This window comes from Cygnus olor, chromosome 25, assembly GCF_009769625.2.
Source record: "Cygnus olor isolate bCygOlo1 chromosome 25, bCygOlo1.pri.v2, whole genome shotgun sequence".
Taxonomy (NCBI): domain Eukaryota; kingdom Metazoa; phylum Chordata; class Aves; order Anseriformes; family Anatidae; genus Cygnus; species Cygnus olor.
This window is the reverse complement of record NC_049193.1, coordinates 1,372,936-1,392,729: the sequence shown is the minus strand read 5'-3', so window position 1 is coordinate 1,392,729 and position 19,794 is coordinate 1,372,936. Positions and strand designations below refer to the sequence as shown.

Genomic DNA, 19,794 nt, shown 5'->3' with positions numbered 1-19,794 from the left:
TTAGGAATTGTAATTTTAGAAATGTTTTCTATGAGTGATCTTACCTAACTGTAAGAGAAGAACTCAGTTTCATGTTCTGTGGGTTTTTTTCTTTTTCAGAGAGAGGCTTTAAATACTCTAAGGTTTGGAAGGATAATGTTAACAGGTGTCATAAGTGAGACAAAATTCATCTGAGAGAGACTATGGAAAACCTGGGCACTTGTAGACCCTGGAACATGGGATGCTGTTCCCTTCAATTCAGTGCTCTGTGCTCCTGGGCAGCACTGTGGGTACAGGCAATTAAGGAAAAACAGCAAGCTACTGACACTTACGTTAATTTAAAAAAAAAAAAAAAAAAAAAAAAGGAAATTAAATCCCATGATAGTTTTAGCATAGTTTTCTATCCCCCAGCCATGTTGCCTCAGGTAATAACATTCTACTTCCCCAAATTCTCTTTGTAGTGTCAGTTAAATGCATTATTTTTCATTTCCTTCCTTAAACCTTGGCCTAGTGCTGTGTGGTGCTGCTGTGCTGTTGTCCTGTTTATCTCCAGCTTTGGTAGTACTCAGTTTGGGATTTTTCCTTTATTGCTATTTCTGTTAGTCTAATTTTAACATACTTCAGGAATCTTTTGAACAAAAGTCCTAAAGAAAAGCTAGATTATTATTGGGCAAAAAGTTGGTAATAGATGGGAAATACCGATTATGAAATTATAGATATTATAGATTTGTATAGGAAGGTAGATTCTTAGGAAAAATACTAGTATATGTTTGAATAAGATGCTTGAAGAAGCAATTATTTAATTCAAGTGTCCTGGCTCACATGAGTTTGGAGATGATGTGCATTGTTTTTTCTTTTTCTTTTTTCTTTTTAGTTTTGTAATTAATTATAGAACTACATAAATTCTATTGTGTTTTGACAATGGAAAGACATTGGTATTAATGAAGTAGAAAATACACATCCAAATGCTTGGGAAATGATGCCTGATTTATTTTTTTTTCCCAATTCTCAGTGCTGCATTTCAATTTGATTTGTTTCTATTTTTGTGCAAGTCACAATAAAAACAAGGAAACTCATTACCATAGCGCGTGCTCTCCACAAAGGGGAATTATGAAAGTTTCTCTCCTATTTTTAGAAGTGAGATTTCCACCAGGTGCATTCTGCACTGGTTCATTTAGGAATTACCCCCTCAAGTATGCTGTATATCTCAGCAAAATAGATGCTTGCTTTTTATTCAAAATGAGTGCTGAACAGCAGCACCAAGAAAATCCTGGAGGAGACAAAGATCAAATCAAAGCTGCTGTGTCTGAGGAATAATTTTTGGTAAGTCAAGGAAGTGAAACCTATGGATTTCCAGTGTGCTGTAGAAGTAGTGGGTGCAGTACCTGGGATTTTGGAGCCTTGGTTGGTAGTGGCAGGAGAAGGGTGCCCAGGCAGCAGAGCCAGGTTGGGCCCCAAAGCCTTGAGCTCCTTTCTGGTCCCTAGAGCTGATGTCTGCAATGGTGTCAGAAAGGCATGGAGGAAAGATGCTTTGCCTCTGACTGTGTTGCTTCTATTAAAAAAAGTAATGGTCTGATGTTCCTATTAAGTTTTATAACTCCCCATTGCTCACAGTCCCCACATTTTCAGTGTGTATGTAATGTATAATTTAAGGACGAAAAAATACTTAGGTATAGCATTGACGTTCAGCTTATAATTTTGATTGGATGTACTGCAAACCTCTCTTTATAGTCATTAAGGAATATGTTTTTTTCGATTTCTTGATAACATATCTTCCCCCACGTTGTGTTAATTCCATTGTAGAGGTGTTTTTCGTAAATTTGCAGGATTCTGACTTTACTTTGGAAACTCCACTGACCTTTTCAGTTTCACAGTGTATGGCTGTTGTGCTTCAAGCTGCTTTAGGTAAAGGAATCTCACGTTCTGGGAGGGGACAGACTCTAGTATGTGTACATTTGGGTTTTGTACTGGTATTTCTGGGGACGATTTGTGGAGATAACAGTGATGAATCATTGGTTAATACCTGTCAAATCCAGGTAGTCACAAGAATCCTTCAGTACATGTGCATATAGACACCCTTCTTGTTCTTCAGCATCTGAATCCTATTAACAGCTGTCAAAACCTGGTAAACTATTTATATGCTTTCACAATTTGTTTAATTGGATAGTTAGGAAATGGCATACAAGAAAAGCTTTTCTTTTTTTCATTTTTTTCCTTTAGTCTGGCTGAACATCTGTAGCATTAGGGGCTCATTATCTCTGAATTGGCATAGCAAATCAGCAGCATCATTAAAGTGCCACATTAAGATGATTAAGTTTCTTTGTTATCCAGTTGACTTTTTGCATGTGCTGAGGATTTCATGATTATGACCCCACTCCTTGTAAAACACTTGAGCAACATCACCCTTTTGTGCTGTTGTCTTTAATAGCTTCTGGTTTTTATTCTTTGTGTTTTTCATAACACTTCTGGCAAACTTTGCTTAACAACGGTACAAAACTCACATTTTTTTTCTTTGTATTTGATGCCAAAGTCTTGGATTAAATATGGGGGGGGGGTTGGTGAGGAGGGGGGATGTGCTTCAGAGACTCCCTCTTAGAACAGCTAAGGTAACACTCTAGCTTGTCTTAATTGTTTGCAGTTACTGACTTTTTTATTCTTGCATTTTATAGAAAGTATACAAGCACTGCTCATGTGGTGACTCAGTCTGAAGTTGCCACCACAGCTTTATTTTGGATTTTTTCCAGAACCCATTGTTTTTACAGTGTTTCAGGTGAAACAAAAATATTACTCTGGAGTATGTCTTTCATCTTGTAATCATCTCCCCAGGAAATGAAACCATGTGCATCAGCCTTAACGCATCACCCTGGTACTTTGTTGTGTAAAATCTACAACTTCTTTTTTTTTCTTTCTGCAGTATGTATTACCTTCATGAACTGCCTCAAGAAAAATAGTTACCTGTGTTGGACACCACAAATGATTTTTCCTCTTACAACTTCTTTACTTTCCCAAGCATAGAAGAGATAATATCACTGCTTTTTTCAACCTGGGGAAGTTTGTTAGGATTGTTAAGGGTACTTGTGTTTTTCCTCACTTGTTATCCCTTTTCTGCTTGATGTTACAGCTGCCTTCCTCTTGCTTAAGGAGGACCAGCCTGGAAACTCCCTCATTTCATTCAAATATGTTGATACGATCTTTAAGTGACAGACCCAAACCTTTTCACAACCCTGCCAGTCTCCTATCTCACACAATTGCCTCTGCCTGCCAGCATGCAGAGCAACAGTCAGGGCTGGAAAAGGAATTTGCTTGCTTCAGACCTCTTTAACCACTTGGCTAATTTTAGGCTGACACGAACTCACCCATCTTTTCCTTGGGCTGCTTTGCACCGGTTTTCTTCTGCATGGCTGGATGCTCTTAGGATAGAAAAATTCCAACACTTCTAACACTTGCTTGATTTTTTAAAAAACCCTCTTCCTTAGTGGCTTCTGCTGTCTGCTCTCAGTCACCAGAAGGTGAATTTTTCCGTTGAGGTTCTTTAAACGCCTACATGCAAACTGAAACGCGCCCGAGCTTTGGTGGGATATCGCTGACAGCTGGAGCGGCAGCACTGCTCGCTGGGGGAGGCAGCGGTGGAAAAGCCTTGGTAAGGGCTCAGGTGCATCCTTCCCTGTTACTGTAAGACAACAAATGCATTGCAAGCAGCCAACATGCAGTATGGAAAATGCAGAGGCAATTATTTTCCGCAGCGGAACCATAGGATGCCCAGTGTGTGGCAATCAGCAAGTGCTTGCCATGGGGATCACAGCGCTCATGCGTCGTGAGCAGGGACGTAACTCGGTACAAGAGTGAAAAGTTGTGAGCTGTGAACTTGTGGTGAGAAACGGTAGAAAACGGTAGAGAAGTCTGCTCAATAGGAGGTTACAGCTAGTCCTCCACTGCTAAGCCATCGCATTTAATGCAGACGAAAGGTGAGACGTTAAATAGAAAGTGGGAATTGAAATTGTCTGAAAGCACCGCCAAGGTGCAGCTGCAGCGTGCGCTTCCTTTTACCATTCTGCGCAGGATGTAGCAAATTATTTTGGAGCTGTCTCCTTCTGGGGGGCGGAGATGGGGGTGAACAACTCATTTTTTTGGAAAAGCGATTCTGTTGAAAGCTGCTTTCAGCAACCAGCAATAGATTTTCCTTGGAGTGATGGAAGTGGATGCTTAAACTAATGCTGAGACAGTGGGACCCTCCCACCTGAGGCATGAATTTGACAGCAGAGGAAGCCCCATTTGAGTGGAAGGGGGACTCAGGACGTGAAACAGGGCAGCAGGTGCAGTGGGACGTGGCATACTGGGAGGTGAAGCCTCCATGGGAGCCTCGGAACAAATGCCCAAACCTGTGTGAGCCCTCCAGGGGCTGGGGCAGTCAGTCCCAACGCAGAACTTCAAAAAACGTCTAGGACAAGGGGATGAAAACACACGATATGGGGAAAAAATTCCTCCTGTGGTTGTCACCATCTGTGGAGGGCGCTAAAAGGAATCTCCTGGAGTTTTCCACCCTTCTGTGGAATCTTGCATGGGATGAAGCAATGATCACCCACCTGTTTCTCCCACCTCCATCCACTTAGCCCAAAGTAAGATATATTGGCTGAGCTTAGTGCAAGCATCAAGGCTAGAGGAGCGATGTTATCACCAAAATATAGTTGAAAATTTTGATTTCGTGAAAGTATTGGCTGCCAGATTTTTATTTTTCAGTGCTTGCTTTTATGTTGCCACCTCATTTTCGCTGTCACCCATTGTTTGTTCTCGGCATTTGATGTGGTTTATTACTCAGAACCGGAGCTAATACATATTCAGCAGTCCATGTTCTGTACTTTGGAGAAAGGACAAGTGATTAAATGCCATATTTAACTGTCTAACCCTCAGTCTGAGAGAGGAGCAGGTGCCCATGAGAACAATACTTTCAAACAGGAAACAATATATTTTATCTCTTAATGCTTTCCTTCACTTAGTAGCTTGAGGCATAACTCAAGTTTCAGCCATAACCCAGCTCCTGTCTAGATAGAAAAGTCCACTTTAAGCAGAAAAAAGGGCTGCCCCATCAATTAGTATGGATTTTAATGGGCGTGCTGGTAATGCTGGAGTTAATAGCAGAAAAGAAATTCAGCAACAGTTAGGAATCATTAGCAGTTTATGTAGTGCGAGCCATTTGCTGATATTTTTTCATGGGAACATTATTGTTAGTAAATTATTAGCTACTAGTTCCATTCTTCTCTTGTCGTGAAGTTGCATTAATGTGAGGTGATGCCTTTGAGAGTTTTCTCTGGACACAGCAGCAGGTTCAGGAACCTACTCAAGGCTGTGGATGTCGGTCTTCAAGAGTCTTTGTGGTCTTTGCTGTGTGCTTGCAATGTGACTTTGGACAAATCTTGTAACATTCCTGTGATATATTTATTTATCAGTCGATCTTTACTGCCTTTACTGGTTTTACTCATACAGCAGTCTTCAATACAGGTATCAAGATTATCGAATGCTTCTCGAAACATTTGAGATCTTTTGATAAAAATTGCAATTGCAAGTGAAGATTAGGATTATTGATTAGGATTAATTGATGAGAATCTTTACCATGGGAACACTGGAGGTCTTAACTGGATCAGAGTTTTTTTAGGCATGCTTGAAAGTTGCACAGGAAGATACAAGTATCCCTTTTAACATGTCTTTCTGTATTTCCAATTCACAGGAACATCCTGTGGCCCTCATTTCTATAGGCTAATTGTCAGTTGTAGAAATAAGTACTTTATTTGGTATTCTGAATAGTACCCTGTAATCGCAAGAACAGAAGTTTGTCCTGTATTATATTTTTGTAATCTGTAGAAGGAAATTATCCGTCAAAGGTAATAACAAATAGGTCAATATTTTTAAAGGTTATCTCATTGTGAGCATCACTAAGCGTACATGACCTATGAAGATTCACGTCTTAACTGCATTTCTTTATCTTTGTGAGTTTCCGTAAAACTGTAAGGAAATTATTGATGTAATTTTATGTAATTTTTGGTGATTTTTTTAAGATACTTCATGGTATCTGAAATGATCATTTTCTTCACTTTTGTGCTTTGTTTTACCTGCAGATGATGTTAAAGTGAAAGGTGAATACAGTGACAGAGAGGAGAGTGCTTTAAATTCAGAGCCTATGGAAAACCCAGAAGAATCTGAAATACCTTACACCTATCCCAGAGAATATAACGAATATGAAAGCATTAAACTGGAAAGACATTCTGGTTCATATGACAACATCAGGCCAGCTAGTGGAAAAATGAATTGTGATATCTGTGGATTAGCCTGCATTAGCCTCAATGTCTTGATGGTTCATAAGCGTAGCCACACTGGTAAATATCCCTATATTATTCTTGCAAGAGCTAAATACTGACAGGATAGCAATTTCTAATGTAGGCTACTATTTTTAAAAAAGGTTACCAAAATTGGGATTTCCTTGTTCTGTCCCTGACTCCGCATGTGATCTCTGGCAAGTTACTCACTTTTCTGTGCCTCACTTCACCCACCTTTCTTCCTATCGGGATTCGGTATTAATAAAAGCATATTTGTGAGGCATTTTAAGAATTTTGGATGAAAGGCACTATGTTGTTTAATCATGTCAGCCACAAAACACAAGTTAGATTGGTTTTGTGCTGCCATTTCCAGTCTGTGTGCTGTATTTCTCTTCGTGCTTTACTTTGGCAACAAACCAACGAGCATCTTAGGTTTTGACCTGCAGTAAGATAAGACTTCTTTTTCTAAAAACTGCTAGCTTGTTGGAATCAGCCTCCTCCAGAACACTTATTTCCATGGGAAAGTCTGTACGTTGTTTTCCATACTCATACATATATTGCAAGAAGCTCTGACACCAGAGCTGCACGTAACTCCCACTGAAGTCAATGGAAGGGCTGTGTGTGTTTCTGTAGACAAAAAGTGATCAAGTATCTCATTCTTTCCTCTTCCAAAAAGGAAAGGGTATGAGGATAGCGTGATACCCACATAACCATTAAATGTCCTTTTTTGTATGTCATTTTAAGGTGAACGGCCATTCCAGTGTAATCAGTGCGGAGCTTCCTTTACTCAGAAGGGAAACCTCCTCCGCCACATTAAACTACATACAGGGGAAAAACCTTTTAAATGTCATCTTTGCAGTTATGCCTGCCAAAGGAGGGATGCGCTAACAGGTCACTTAAGGACACATTCTGGTAAGTGGCTTCAAAGGCACTTCACGTGTTTCAGATGTGTGTCACTGGGACACGAGGCGTGGAAAGCAGAGCAGGCAGCGAGGTCTGCTCAGCCCGCTTAGCTCTGAAGCATCGCCGAAGGGCAGAGACCCCTTGGCTGTGTTGGTGGAGCCGTCTGGGGAATGGGCTCAGCATCATCAGGTGGGGACAGGGCAGGGGAATCCCTCCATCACAGCTGTGTGCGGTGAGGAGCGAGCAGCCTCCGAGCAAAATGACTCCCTGCTGTTTTCAAATGAGTGAAGCTAGCTAAGCCAGAAAGCTCAGAACCTGAGGAGCAGTGAGAAAATGTTTTGCTGGGGTTTTCTTCCATTCCCATCCCGAGCCGTTCAAATAATTTGGAGCATAATCAAAGAGAAGGTTACTGCCAGTTAACACCTCGCTGTTGTGTAGTGCCTTTCATCTGAATGTCTTAACGTGCTGAACAAATGCCAGCGGTATTTCTCAAGACCAGTAGGGTATTGCATCCATTTTACAGATGGGAGAAATGGAGGCACAGGGCTGAGGTGACTTGAATAACAAGCCAGGTATAAACTGATTAACCTTAATTCCTCCAGTTCTTTAGGAGCCGGGTCGTGGTTGCTCTTTGATTTGTGTATATCCTGTGTCATATCGGGGTATTCTAAATTATAAATATTATTTCTGCACTGCACTTTACAGGAATAAAATAAACCTCACAAAGAATCAAAGTTAAAAATGGGATTACCTGACATGAGGAAATGAGATTCTGATTTGATCATGACCGTCCCCCCCCAACACATCATGCTTCAGACACATGGGGGGGTTATTGTGACTGAATTTTTTAAGAGCTGGCTTATTAAGCAGCATAAGGAAAATCTCCTTAAGTGAATCATACGAACGAGCGAACAGTTGCATTACCATTAGGGAGTATGGTCTTTTTGCACAGTACATGATGCAAGGCTACTTGCATTCGCGATGACATTGTGCCCAAGTGTGTTAGGGAATATCTGTTGGTGAAGCAGGAATGAAATAATTCAGGGAGTGCCTCCAGTCTTGTATGACGCACTGGGAAAGGCTGTGTGGTTATCTTGAGTTTCAAACAGGCTTGTTTCTGCTTAAATGAATTAGGAGCATAATTTGCTGTACAATAAATGCCTTTGGAAATGAAGTAAACCTCACAAATGCATTTGGCTTAACTTGAAATTCATGAAATCCTTAAAAATGTCTGTGCAGCCGGGACCGAAATCGGGCAGTTAGGACAGTTGTGGTCCCAGTCATGGCACTTCTGGGCTTCCCAAGGGAAGCTGTGGCAAGAGCACAGGGCTCTGGGCCCCTGAGGGCCGTGTCTGACTGTGAGGTCTCTTTTCTGGCACTGAGCTGGGGGGGCAAGGAGGGCTGTGCAAGTCCTCTGGGTGTCTGGTGGGCTTCACCCTCATATAACCCTGATTTTGTCATAATGACATCGCCCATCAACTTAACAGCAATTTAAAGCATTCTCCATGAGCTGAGTATTGCGTTATCAGTAACCGTACACTGGAATGTCAGGGGGAGTGTGTTTTAGTGGTCCCCTGTGGTTATTTCATAGTGCTCTCTGATTTTTCTAGTGGAGAAGCCATACAAGTGTGAGTTCTGCGGCAGGAGCTACAAGCAGAGGAGCTCGCTGGAGGAGCACAAGGAGCGGTGCCGTACCTACCTGCAGAACGCTGGCATGTGTGAAGCTGGTGAGTTTATCATGTTACAGTGCCCCCCCCTTCTTTTTTTTTTTTTTTTTTTTTGTACATTACAGTGCTTAAAAAGGGCATCTGGTAAGCTGTTAATTCACAGCCTGAGAATAGTTTTTACTACAATCATTTTCAGTAACCTGAGGGGCTGTAACATCTTATAAAAGGGTCTGGTTTAATGCATCCCTCAGGCATCTAGTTAAAGAATGCTTTTATTTTAATCACTTTTTTATTTCACAGTTACTTTGAATAAAACATCTGAAGTACCTTCTACGCAGCATTTCTGTAGGTGACACTCACAGTATGTTAAATTATTCCTACATTAATGCCATTATGTTGCTTATTGTACTGGATGAGTTGACACCTGTAGTTGTTGACAGCAGTTGTTCACGTGGCTCTGTTTGATCCTTATTCTAAAGAAAAGGAAGGGCTGTAGGTCAGAATTAGTTAGAATTTGCAGAAGCGTTAGTGGCGTGATCCCAGGGCATGGAAATGGGGTGACGTCCTGCAGGTCGCTGACAGATCAGCCTGCAAAGTAGGGAGGGGTAAAGGACTTCCTTAACTATAGGGCTGTCTTTGAAAAAGGATGAAGGTGAAATGTATCAAACGCTTTTTTTTTTTTTTTAAATTTCCCTTTTCACAGTTTCAGTGCTACAGTTCTGAAAATATTTTGATGAAAAATAACTGCCGTAATCTTTGAGCCTTATTCACCTGAATATTTCCAATCCGAAAATGAACTTGTGCGATTTTAAGTTTCACAATATACCAGTATGTCAGGAAAGAATTACTTTCCGCAGTCACAGAGGCAAGGAATGGTTTTGAGTTCCCAAAAGATTGTACAGCTGATTCACAGCAGAGTTAAGGCTACGGTTTCGGAATTTAGGTTCCCATTTTTTTACTATCCAGCCTTAAAACAAAACAAAACAAACAAAAAAACCCACCCAAACCAACCACCCCCCCCAAAAAACAACCAACCTTTAAAGCATCAAGATTCCTAGTTTGGGTTGTGACTTTCAAACAGAATTTTCTTTCCAGGGAAAACGTTAAGCTGAGTTTTCAGAGAAGAAAAATAAAGTGTAAAATTGCATTTAGAGAGATGACAATGTTAACAAAGACCATTTAATAAGAATAAAAAAAATTGTGTTTGGTGATGCGATTATCAAGCAAAAATTATGCTGCCATCATCACAAGCCAGGCCCCAAACCCAGTGTGAATACCCATTGATATGTGATGATAACTTTGTGTGCACAAGAATCTTCACCCGGGACAGAGTAGGCTGGCGGTCAGGCTGTGACACATGCCCCCCCCCCCAAAAACCGCCAAAAAGAAACAATGATTTAGTAGCGTTTCATGGAGTACCTTCTTTTCAGCAAGTGACATGTTTTTTTAGAGAATTAGTAAAAGTAAATGGTTGTGTGAGTGTCAGCAAGTTTTGATTTTCATGAGAACCCATACATATTGTAACTGTGGTTTTATGTTACAGTACGTGCTCTCATGATGGCAATCACTTTGAGATGTCCACCATGTGAAAATGGAAAACATGATACCTACTATAGATTTCTGCTTTTAAATAATTCTCATCGTTTATATTTGTTTCAGAATAGCAACATTTCAGTTATCCAGAATCTGCAATATAGTACTTACTAAAGCAGTACGGTGCGCTTTAAATTGGCCACAGAGGAAATGTAAATTTCCAGTATGACATGATATGGCTGTACTCAATGCCTTTAAGACCTTCACTCTTTAAAAAAATATTGCGGTGTTTTTAGTAGTGTAGTAAGTTTTATGAAAAACAGGAACTCCAATCTTGCTGAGGTATTTCCATTCAATTTTCTGGTATCAGCAATATATTAGATCACAGAATCAGGGGGAGGGAAGGCTGGAAAGGACCTCGGGAGGTCATTTAGTGCACTTAATTTGTTGCTTTTTTTTTTTTTCCCCTGAAGTGTAGTACTTTGCTCTTGTTTTTAGTGAACATTGTTTTAGGATTTCTGACTATTTTCCTACTTCCCTGCATCATTTTGCATTTTGGCCCTCTTTTCTGAAGTCCTTGCAACCTTCTCGCATGGAGCCATCGTTAAGTGCAAGTGTGCTCAGTGTGCCATCATCCATACCATTAATTAAAGCATTAAACAGCATCAGGACTGTAGTTACCCTTCTAGTTGCTTTTTAAATTGAGGTTTGCAAGTTCCAAACCTAGCAGTGTGGAAATATTCGAGAAAGAAAAGTTTTATGTAACAATATTGTTAGAGTGTTGCTCAGTCCCTGATAGCGATCTCTGGTCGCGTTGTTCTCATTGCACAATAACCCACCTCTGTTCCACTCTCCATTATTTAGTGACCACATAGAGATGCTACAGGAAGCAATGCCTCTAATTTGAGCTCCGCTTTGTACTTTAGGGTTTTGTTAACAATGCCCGCATGTTCTAAAAATTATGCTCACATTTACGGTGTGAGAGAAACCACACTATGGAAACAGTTCAGCTCAGGCTGAGTGATGGCGCATTCGTGTTCTGGGCTGGAAGAGAAGTGCCTGCACCCTGCACATACACGGCGGGGCGTTAGGGTGAGCAGCACTGCTGGCTGGGGATTACAACAAAACACAAGCACTCCTCTGTAATGGATAAGTTACATTTACACCCCAGAAAATTCTTATGAAAGTGTTTTTATAAACGTGCAGGCTCCCGAGGCGGGCAGCAGCTCTCGAGCAGTGCCGAGAGCTCAGGGGGTGAGCGGAGGGCGCCGCAGCCGCTGCAGCTGTTGGGAAGCAGGAGATGCTGCCCTGCATCTGGAGTGGGGATTTAATCGGTCTGCAGGATTTCTTTCAGCACCCTTAGCCTTTTTGTTGTTTTCTGGCTGTTCTGTTGAACCATCAGAAGTATTTAGCTCGCAGGGCATCTCAGGATCACAATGGGCCAAGTGCTTTGGAAGTGTGGATTTGCTTTATGACTATCCAGTTCTTAGTCTAACTTTGAGCAAAGTGCTTGATCGTTTCTGTCAGTCCAGCCTGAAATTTATTTTTAGATACATGTTATAGTTGGATAATTAGTTCTTCAAATTAATGTCACAATGCACAGTTGAATCATCCAGTGAGTAAGGTAATTGAGGAGGGAAACAGAGTGTGATTATTTCTCTCTTTGTTTGAGAAGACTTTGGAGAATTTTGAGAGAGAGAAAATGTTTCCTAAATGCTAAATATTATTCTTGGATTGTTTAGTAAGTGACCCAGGAGAAGGAGAGGGGTGAGATTATTAAGTCAGCCTTTGAGAAGGGAGAGAACCTGTGGAGCTACCTATGCCTCAATGGGAGCAGAGTCTGTTTCCCCCAGGGCTGTATTATGGACGCATTGTCAAGGCCTTTTATGGCCCATAAAAAGAGGTTATTTGTTTCTTTAAGAAAAAAATGGCCATTGGCGAGGAGTAGAAAATCTTAACAGTGAAAGAAAAACCCTCAGCTTTAAAATAAAATGGCAGACAGGCGTCAGGCTGGAAAATTGATGCTTACAGATGTCCCAGAACATATTATGTAGGTCAGTAGCTACTGTCTCTTCAGCAATCTCGTCTGAGTAAAGACTATTGTTACCTCTGCAGGAAGCTGCTTGTCTGCCCTTTTGACACTAATTTAATGAAGGTCCCTTGATGGCGCATAAATAACATTGAAAAGACAAGCAGGCACTGATACGGTACATGTAGCTTCCAGTGTGTTCCCTGGCTGAGGGGGCTCCCAGAAACTTCGCTCTTTGAGTTCTGTCAGAAGAGACAGAAAAAGATTCTGAAAATGTGAAATTTAAGCTTTGATAGTGCAACAACTCATAAAGATTGAGGAAAAAGAGGAACTAGAAGAAAACGAGAAAAACAAATGAAGACTTGGCAAGGACTAGGAAGCTGCTGTTATGGCATGATGAATGGTGCTCTTTTTGTATTTTTCTTTTTTGTTTACAATATAAGGTTTTGAATACATGACATTATCATTATCTTGCTCAGGGTAGTTGTGGAATTTATTTAAAAAAAACACAGCCTGTTAATTACTTACAAACTTACTGGGTTGAGGATAGTTCAACCCTTGAAGTGCAGTTATCTAAAGATAATCTGAAGTGTTCAGAAGGGATATTCCAGTTTTTGGAACATGAGTCCTGAAATTAAAAATACCGTGACATTATTCTTAAAAGTTTACTTGGGTTTCTGGCCAAAATCCAAAGCGGATGAGTATGGTCTGCCTACCTAACTTTCCCTTACAGTTTCAGCTTAATTTGATGTTTTGTCTAGTTCCGTGTACACGGGTAGGTAGTGACTTGGTGTTTCAGGCTGGGAGCAGTTGCATTTTAGCCTAAAATGAACTTTGAGATTGCCTTCTTTATGTATTTATGTAAGTTACTAAACACATCAGAGTAATTTGGAATAAAAATCAGATGAGAAAAGCAACATATTACTATCTTTAAAGCATTTTATATGCATGCTGTCTGTGAGTCTGGCCATCATGTATATAATAGGGTTACAGCCTGGTGAAACAGGCTTAACGTAGTGCTGCGTTGAGCCCTATTATCCCAACCATCCTGAGTCATATTTGTAGTTAGTTCATGTGGCATGGAGTATTTATGAAGCACTTTACATTTGCAAAGTGCTGTACAAACATTAACAAATAGTTCTGCTGAGGTTTGGTGAGTCATGGTTTGTGCTGACTGAAACTCATCTGATATCAGTAACAGTCACAATAAACAAGTAAGGAGTGACTTTAAAATTTATAGGGAAACGCTGCACACTAAGCTATGGAAGGATGATATTGCAGTTTTATCACTTGTACTTAGAAAACTGTATTTTAAGTCCAATACTTAATATGACTGCACTTAGCAGGACTGAAGTGACACCAAAGCATTTGCATTATTTTCCTCTGGCATTATTTGTCTCTTATGTAGATTATACTACGTGTATATATATATGCATATATATATTTAAGGTATCTGGGTGCACCAGTACCATAACAACAACCAGGATTCTACCACCATGAGACCCGACCTTTCATACTACCTTGGGAAAATCAATGACCCTTCCTCATCCTCGTTTGCCTCTATTTAGATATCAAACTCTCAAAGGCATGGGCAGTCTCTTAAAACGTGTCTGGTTGTCACCACAGCGGTCCCCATTGCTGCACCTCTTAGTGCAGCTTTAATATGAAGTACCACTACCGATACTTGTTCTTGAGGCGAGCGCAGGGCTTGTGGGGGGAAGCCACGGCAGCTATATTCATTATTAGTCTGGCAGTAGCGATATGAGGTGGCAGTTCTCCTCGGCGTGGCTGATCCAGCTCAAAACCCGTGCAGCCTCCATGAGGTCGAGAGCAAGCAGCTATTTCCGTGAAATGATGGGCACTGGCAAACACAGCTAGAGGAGAGCTCTGGAAAACAGTAAGATCCTTAAAACAGTGGCCCAGTCTCAAGGGAGCGCTCCTAGGGCACATGCACTTTTCCTAAAATTAGAAATTGTGAAGGTTTGAATGGGCTTTAAAATACCTAATGCTTGTAAGGGTGCCAAAGAGCAAAGGTTCTCAATTAGCTTTAGCTGTTAGAAAAAAGATCAAGTGATGCTGACATTTGGGGGAAAAAAAAAAAAAAGAGTTATAAGTGAATATTGAAAGGTTATATTATTTTATTGGAACACTGAAGTATTTTATACAAGTTTTTAGTGATTAGTTGAGAAGACATCTCTGTATGACTGATACCTAAAGCAGTGCAGCCAGGGGACTGGAGGTCCTGTACTGACGTTTTGGAGCACTAGGACAGGACGCTCTGCAGGTGTCACGGTTCTTACTCAGAATCAAAAAGAAAGGCTAACAGAGGTTCTGTCTCCATCTACATTTTGTAACCAACCCGTCCAGCCTGTTTGTTTTGCACTTCCTTTTGCTAATGAAGGTATTGGTTTTGTATGGTTTGTGATCTCCCTGTATGAGCTCAGGACTGCAAGATCGGTGTCTGTTTCTGTGCTTGCTTCCACTGACCGCAGCTGATGCCCAAGACGCAGAGAGCAAGAACGACAGAAAAAGCAACAAAACAAGTTTACATCAGATCTCCAAACTGTTTCCTTCCAGTTAGTGTGGCAAACTCCGGAGATTAGACCATTCATTTCTTCCTTTTTTTTTTTTTCTCATTTTTTTTTCATTTTCACCTATTTTTTTTTTTTCTTTTCACATTTCCAAACTAGCAAACGTGGAGGCAAGGCACATCAAGGCAGAGATGGGGAGTGAAAGAGCCCTTGTGCTGGACAGGCTAGCAAGCAACGTGGCAAAGCGAAAAAGCTCAATGCCTCAGAAATTTATTGGTAAGAACAAAAAACCTTTTCATGTGCAACAGTTAAATCTGCAAAAGTTGGTAGCTTATATTACAATGCCTCTGCTTATTTTAAAAGTCCTTTTTAAGCTTGCAATCTAATTCAAGAGAATATGAATAAAGTAACTTTGATTTTCTGATGTTTTAGTTACTTGTAGATTTTTGATTAAAGGAATGTGTTCTGTTAGATGCTTGAGAATGGTTTTTAATCTGCTACTGTGCTTTGTATCTCTTTTGTAGCCAATTTAGAAATATTTCTTATGAGCTTCCGTGTGTTGTTTTCTGTACCTATGCATTTGCTGGGTTCTTTACAGGAGAACAGGAGCGTGTAATGCTGTTGAGAGCTGAATGCCTGTTCTAGTAAGCAGGAGCTGAAGCTACTTGCAGGATGCGTGTGTGGAATAAGGCCTAAAGACAGAAAAGTATTGGATTGCTGTTAGTCATCTGCTGAATTTGAATATGATTTTAAAAAAATATCAGATCCTTTCTTGTGGTAACTTAAGCTGCAAGATGTTTCCATAGCATTTTCTTTGCATTTAATTGTATATGATCAGAATTTTGCATACTGGGGATCTAGAGTACGAGTTTGGCAGGTTCTGTGTCTCAGTGAGCGCCTGATCCTCTTGGCTGGTCTCATTCCATCAACTCGCCTTTTAACAAAGTAAAATGCAATTCTCGTGTCCCGAGTGGAGACCTGACTTAGTGCTCATGCTTATACAGCTGCTAATAATGTCTGGTTTGTAGCACCCCGTACGGGTGCACACCGTGCTGGGTGTTCTTCTCGCACCCTAAAATTCCCCCTGCGAGCAGGGCCCTGTGGCTGATGCTGGCGCACGTGAGCGGGGAGGGGGGGCATGGGGCGTGCGGGCAGGGATCAGTCCCTGCCCGGGGGACCCACGGTCAGAGGGTCTGAGGATGTCTCGGGTGTCCGGGGCTGAGGTCCCAGCCTAGGGAAAGGTGTGCTGCTAAACCCGTGTGTACGTGCAAGCAATTCCTGCAGGTAACTTTGGCGGTAATCCTTGCTAGATTTGGTGGGTAGCGCTGGGCTTTCTCCATCTGCTAAAACTGGTAACGTTTATTTAGACATCTTTTTTTTTAAAAGGTTTTAAATTAAAAGGTCACCTTTTAATAGAGGAGTAAGCAACACAGCTACTCTGGCTGAGTACCTTCGGGTACCTAATACTGAAACTGTCGACTGTGTAACTTGGACCTTGCATGTATGTTGTGATTCAAAAAGTAATACTAATGCAAGTGTTTTTGAAAATCTTCAGCTTCCTTTTTTTTGGTACTGAGTTCAGCTTCACGCTGTCATGTTTTACAATGGCTATCAGTTTGATCTTTGCGTGTTTTATTGAACACCTCTGCTGCAGGACGCAACCACTCAGCCTGTGCTCAGAGTCGAGCATAAGTACGGTGTCTGATTTGTTTTACCATGCTCGTATGGAACAGATCCTTTTTTGATTTGGGATTGTCCTCAGCAATGCAGTCTGCAGATAACAGATTTCGGGAACTCACTGTTTTTCTACAACCCCTATGATTGGCATGTTCTTGTTAGGTAATGTGTGAAAAAATGACTCACCCGGTCCCTTTTATCCCTGGGAAGGGTGTTTGCAAGAGCAGCCTGTCCGACCTTGGTTTGACTTCTGTGACTTTCTGAACTGCATGTGTAGGAGTGCGAATCTGCCAGGACAGCTTTGTGATTTCTTGGGAAATGGCATTCTCGGAACGGGTGCTGATTTTTCATTTTGTCAGGAAGAAGGGATAGAGATGTATACTAACAAGGCATCTTTGTTTGGCTCATTTCTGTGAATGAAGGCTATTGAGTGGGTAAAAAAGCAACTTTATTATTATTTGAGGTCTCTGCAGAGATTCATACAAGCAGGAGGAGTCCTGTCCACTCTGTTTATTCATTTATTTTTATTTTTTTCATCTCTGGTAGCTACCTTGTGCACAAGTATAAGTCTCAAATAAGGACACAGATCAACAGACCATGCACTTGATTCTTAACCCCTGCACCAGGCCCTTCTTCAAAGGCTTCTGCAAAGATTTTGTCCTCAGCCTTTCCATGAGTTATTAGGGAGCAAGGATTCGAACGGAAGTTTTTCATTTTGCATTTCTTATTTTGCTGTGGTTTTCTGTTTTGCATGTATGTGGACCAAATGTACAAAGCCTGGCTTTTTGCACTTCCTGGTTTGATTAATGAACAGATACTAAAAAAAAAAAAAAAAATAGAAAAAAAAAAAAAGAAAGAAAAGTCCAGCAGAATAGATATCTATGCTGTATCAAACACTTATGGGGCTGTATCTGAAGTTGATCCAAGTCAAAGTAACTGGTGCAGTCAGTGCATTTCTACTGGTTTTCACCAGCTGAGCATCCGGCCTGTGGACTTCTATTTTGCCCTTTTTAGAAACAAGTTTTCCCTGAGAACAGTAGTAAAAATAAATTTCTCATAGTGCTAAAAGTGCTGTTCTGACACGTTAGCAAACACCAGTATCCCCCAGTGTGCAAAGTCTAATGAGAAATTGTCTGCTTTGGTTAGCACAGCGACAGGAAACAGGTTCACTCCCTGTTTCCAGTGTCCACACCTCATCAGACTGCAAAAATAAAAATTGATGTACATTTTAGAGCAAGTGAAGCATCACTGAGCAGCACATGAGAACGTGTCATACGCTATGGCTCATGTGTGAATTTTGAAGGGGAAAGCTTTTGCATTGCACTGAGACAAGAAAAAAAAAGAGGAAAGATGTTCAGCTAACTGGTGGCTGGTTTCTAAGTGAATAATAGAGAACCCTGTACATTTGATTTTTAATTTAGTATTTTGCAGTAATTTTGTGGCACTTCCTGTGGTACAGGTAGCAACTTAACTCAGAATAATTATTAAATTGTCCTGCCAGCTACAAGAATAAAACATAAACAGCTGTAGGCAGAGTCTGTCTTGCTCATCCCCCAGTCACCACATGCTCCTTTCCCTTTTTCTGAATCTTTGATCCCAACTTTCTCCGGCCTGAATGCTGTTGTTTCTGACCGCAGCACTGATCCTGCTTTTTGTCCTGTTCCCTGGCAGGTTTGCTCTATTTAACGGAGGGGAGGTGGTGGTGGTGAATCAAGAGGGGTCCCCCCATCTTCAGGCTTGCAAGTTCCTGTTGTACTTAAGATTATTCTGGATAAATGCTTGGCGCTTTCTGTGGCACTTTCATGCAGATCCATTCTAAGTGTTGGTGTCTTATTGAGGCACCGAAGTGTGTTTGCCGTGGGGTGCCTGCCGAGACAGGGAGCCCCCTTCTCACGTGCCATGTAGAGGCCTTCAGAAAGCGCACAGCAATGTGACGTTACTGTCTGCCAAAAGAGCATTTGAGTATTTGTGCTCCATTTGATATAACTGGGAATTTATATAGCCCGAATAGGCTATGGGGGGGATTTTAAAACGCTACCAGGATAGTGGAATAACAAGAGTGTAAGAGCCTCAGGGATCAAACCTCGTGTTTTTTCTATCTTAAGTCAGTGACTCCTAGCCCCAGGTTTATAGGGAGTCCTGTATATTTTTGCTTTTGTTACTTTTTTTTTTTAATTTCAAATTTGTTCACAGTTCTCACTTGGTTGGAGCTGGTTGTATGAGTCACACTGATGTGCTATATCATTTTGTTTCCTTCTGTGTAAAGATGGATCACAAGTTTTGTTGAGGGTTGGAAGCAGTTACACTCTTGTGGTTCACTAACCTTTTTGAGTGTTTTATACGAGAAACGTGAGCTCCTGGTTTTCTGCCTCTGCAGTGAAACCTGAAGAGTTTCATATACATTGAGTCATGGTGTTGACAGGTGACTGATAAACATCTGCACTACTCCAGTTACCGTAACTAAAAGATTTAGTGGATCTGATGGTTGCAAGTCACTTACACGTGAAACATTTGGTCTGGTCCTTTTTCTTAAAAGCTATGAACGATTTTGTTTTATGTAACCACAGAATTCAGTTACTTATTTCTAGCTATTCATGAAAAAGTGACTTTAGCTCTTTTGGGGTGCAGTTTTATTTCCTCCTTGCACCTGGCACAGAGAAAACTAGTGCCAGTGTGCTGCCCACACCACCCTCCCATGCCTCACCCCTTTTTTGGGAAGACATGGGCAGAAATTCAGACATGCTCTTAGCTCTCCTCCCACTCTGTCTAATCGAGAGCTTGCAAAGCCCAGCACACCCAGAGAGGATTTTGTTTTGCTCCTCCTTTGCTAGCCCCATATAAGTGACCCTAAATGTGCAGTTCTGTACACACACGCAGAGCTGCCCTTGTTAGACTGTCTGAAGACCTGTACAGAGTTCAAAGAAAACTGGCGCAGAGGAAGCTGTAATTGTCATGAGATAGTGGGGGGAATTGATTGCAGGGTACAAGGACACGTAAAAGACTGTATCAGGTGGGGATAAAGTAATGAAAACTGTATCAAATCTCAGCTGGCATTTGTCTTCACCTTTTTTATCGGAGAGGAGTGTGCTTCTCAGGGGACAAGCCAGGAACGAGAGGTTGCAGTCTTGGTACCAAAAATGGAGTATTTTGGTGCATTATCAATTAGC

At 41.2% G+C, this 19,794-nt stretch overlaps 1 protein-coding gene across 14 annotated transcripts in view; it reads left to right on the top strand.

Moving 5' to 3' along the window:
* Nucleotides 1-19,794, top strand: part of IKZF3 (IKAROS family zinc finger 3) — a 49,272-nt gene that overhangs the window by 25,969 nt on the left and 3,509 nt on the right. For 8 of the 14 annotated variants that reach the window (XM_040536743.1, XM_040536745.1, XM_040536742.1 and 5 more), the window contains exons 4-7: nt 6,090-6,347; nt 7,032-7,199; nt 8,801-8,917; nt 15,110-15,226. In XM_040536743.1, the coding sequence (XP_040392677.1) occupies nt 6,090-6,347; nt 7,032-7,199; nt 8,801-8,917; nt 15,110-15,226 (660 nt within the window). The remainder of the gene's footprint in view (nt 1-6,089; nt 6,348-7,031; nt 7,200-8,800; nt 8,918-15,109; nt 15,227-19,794) is intronic. The other 6 variants (XM_040536752.1, XM_040536751.1, XM_040536749.1 and 3 more) reach the window with 2 other exon arrangements.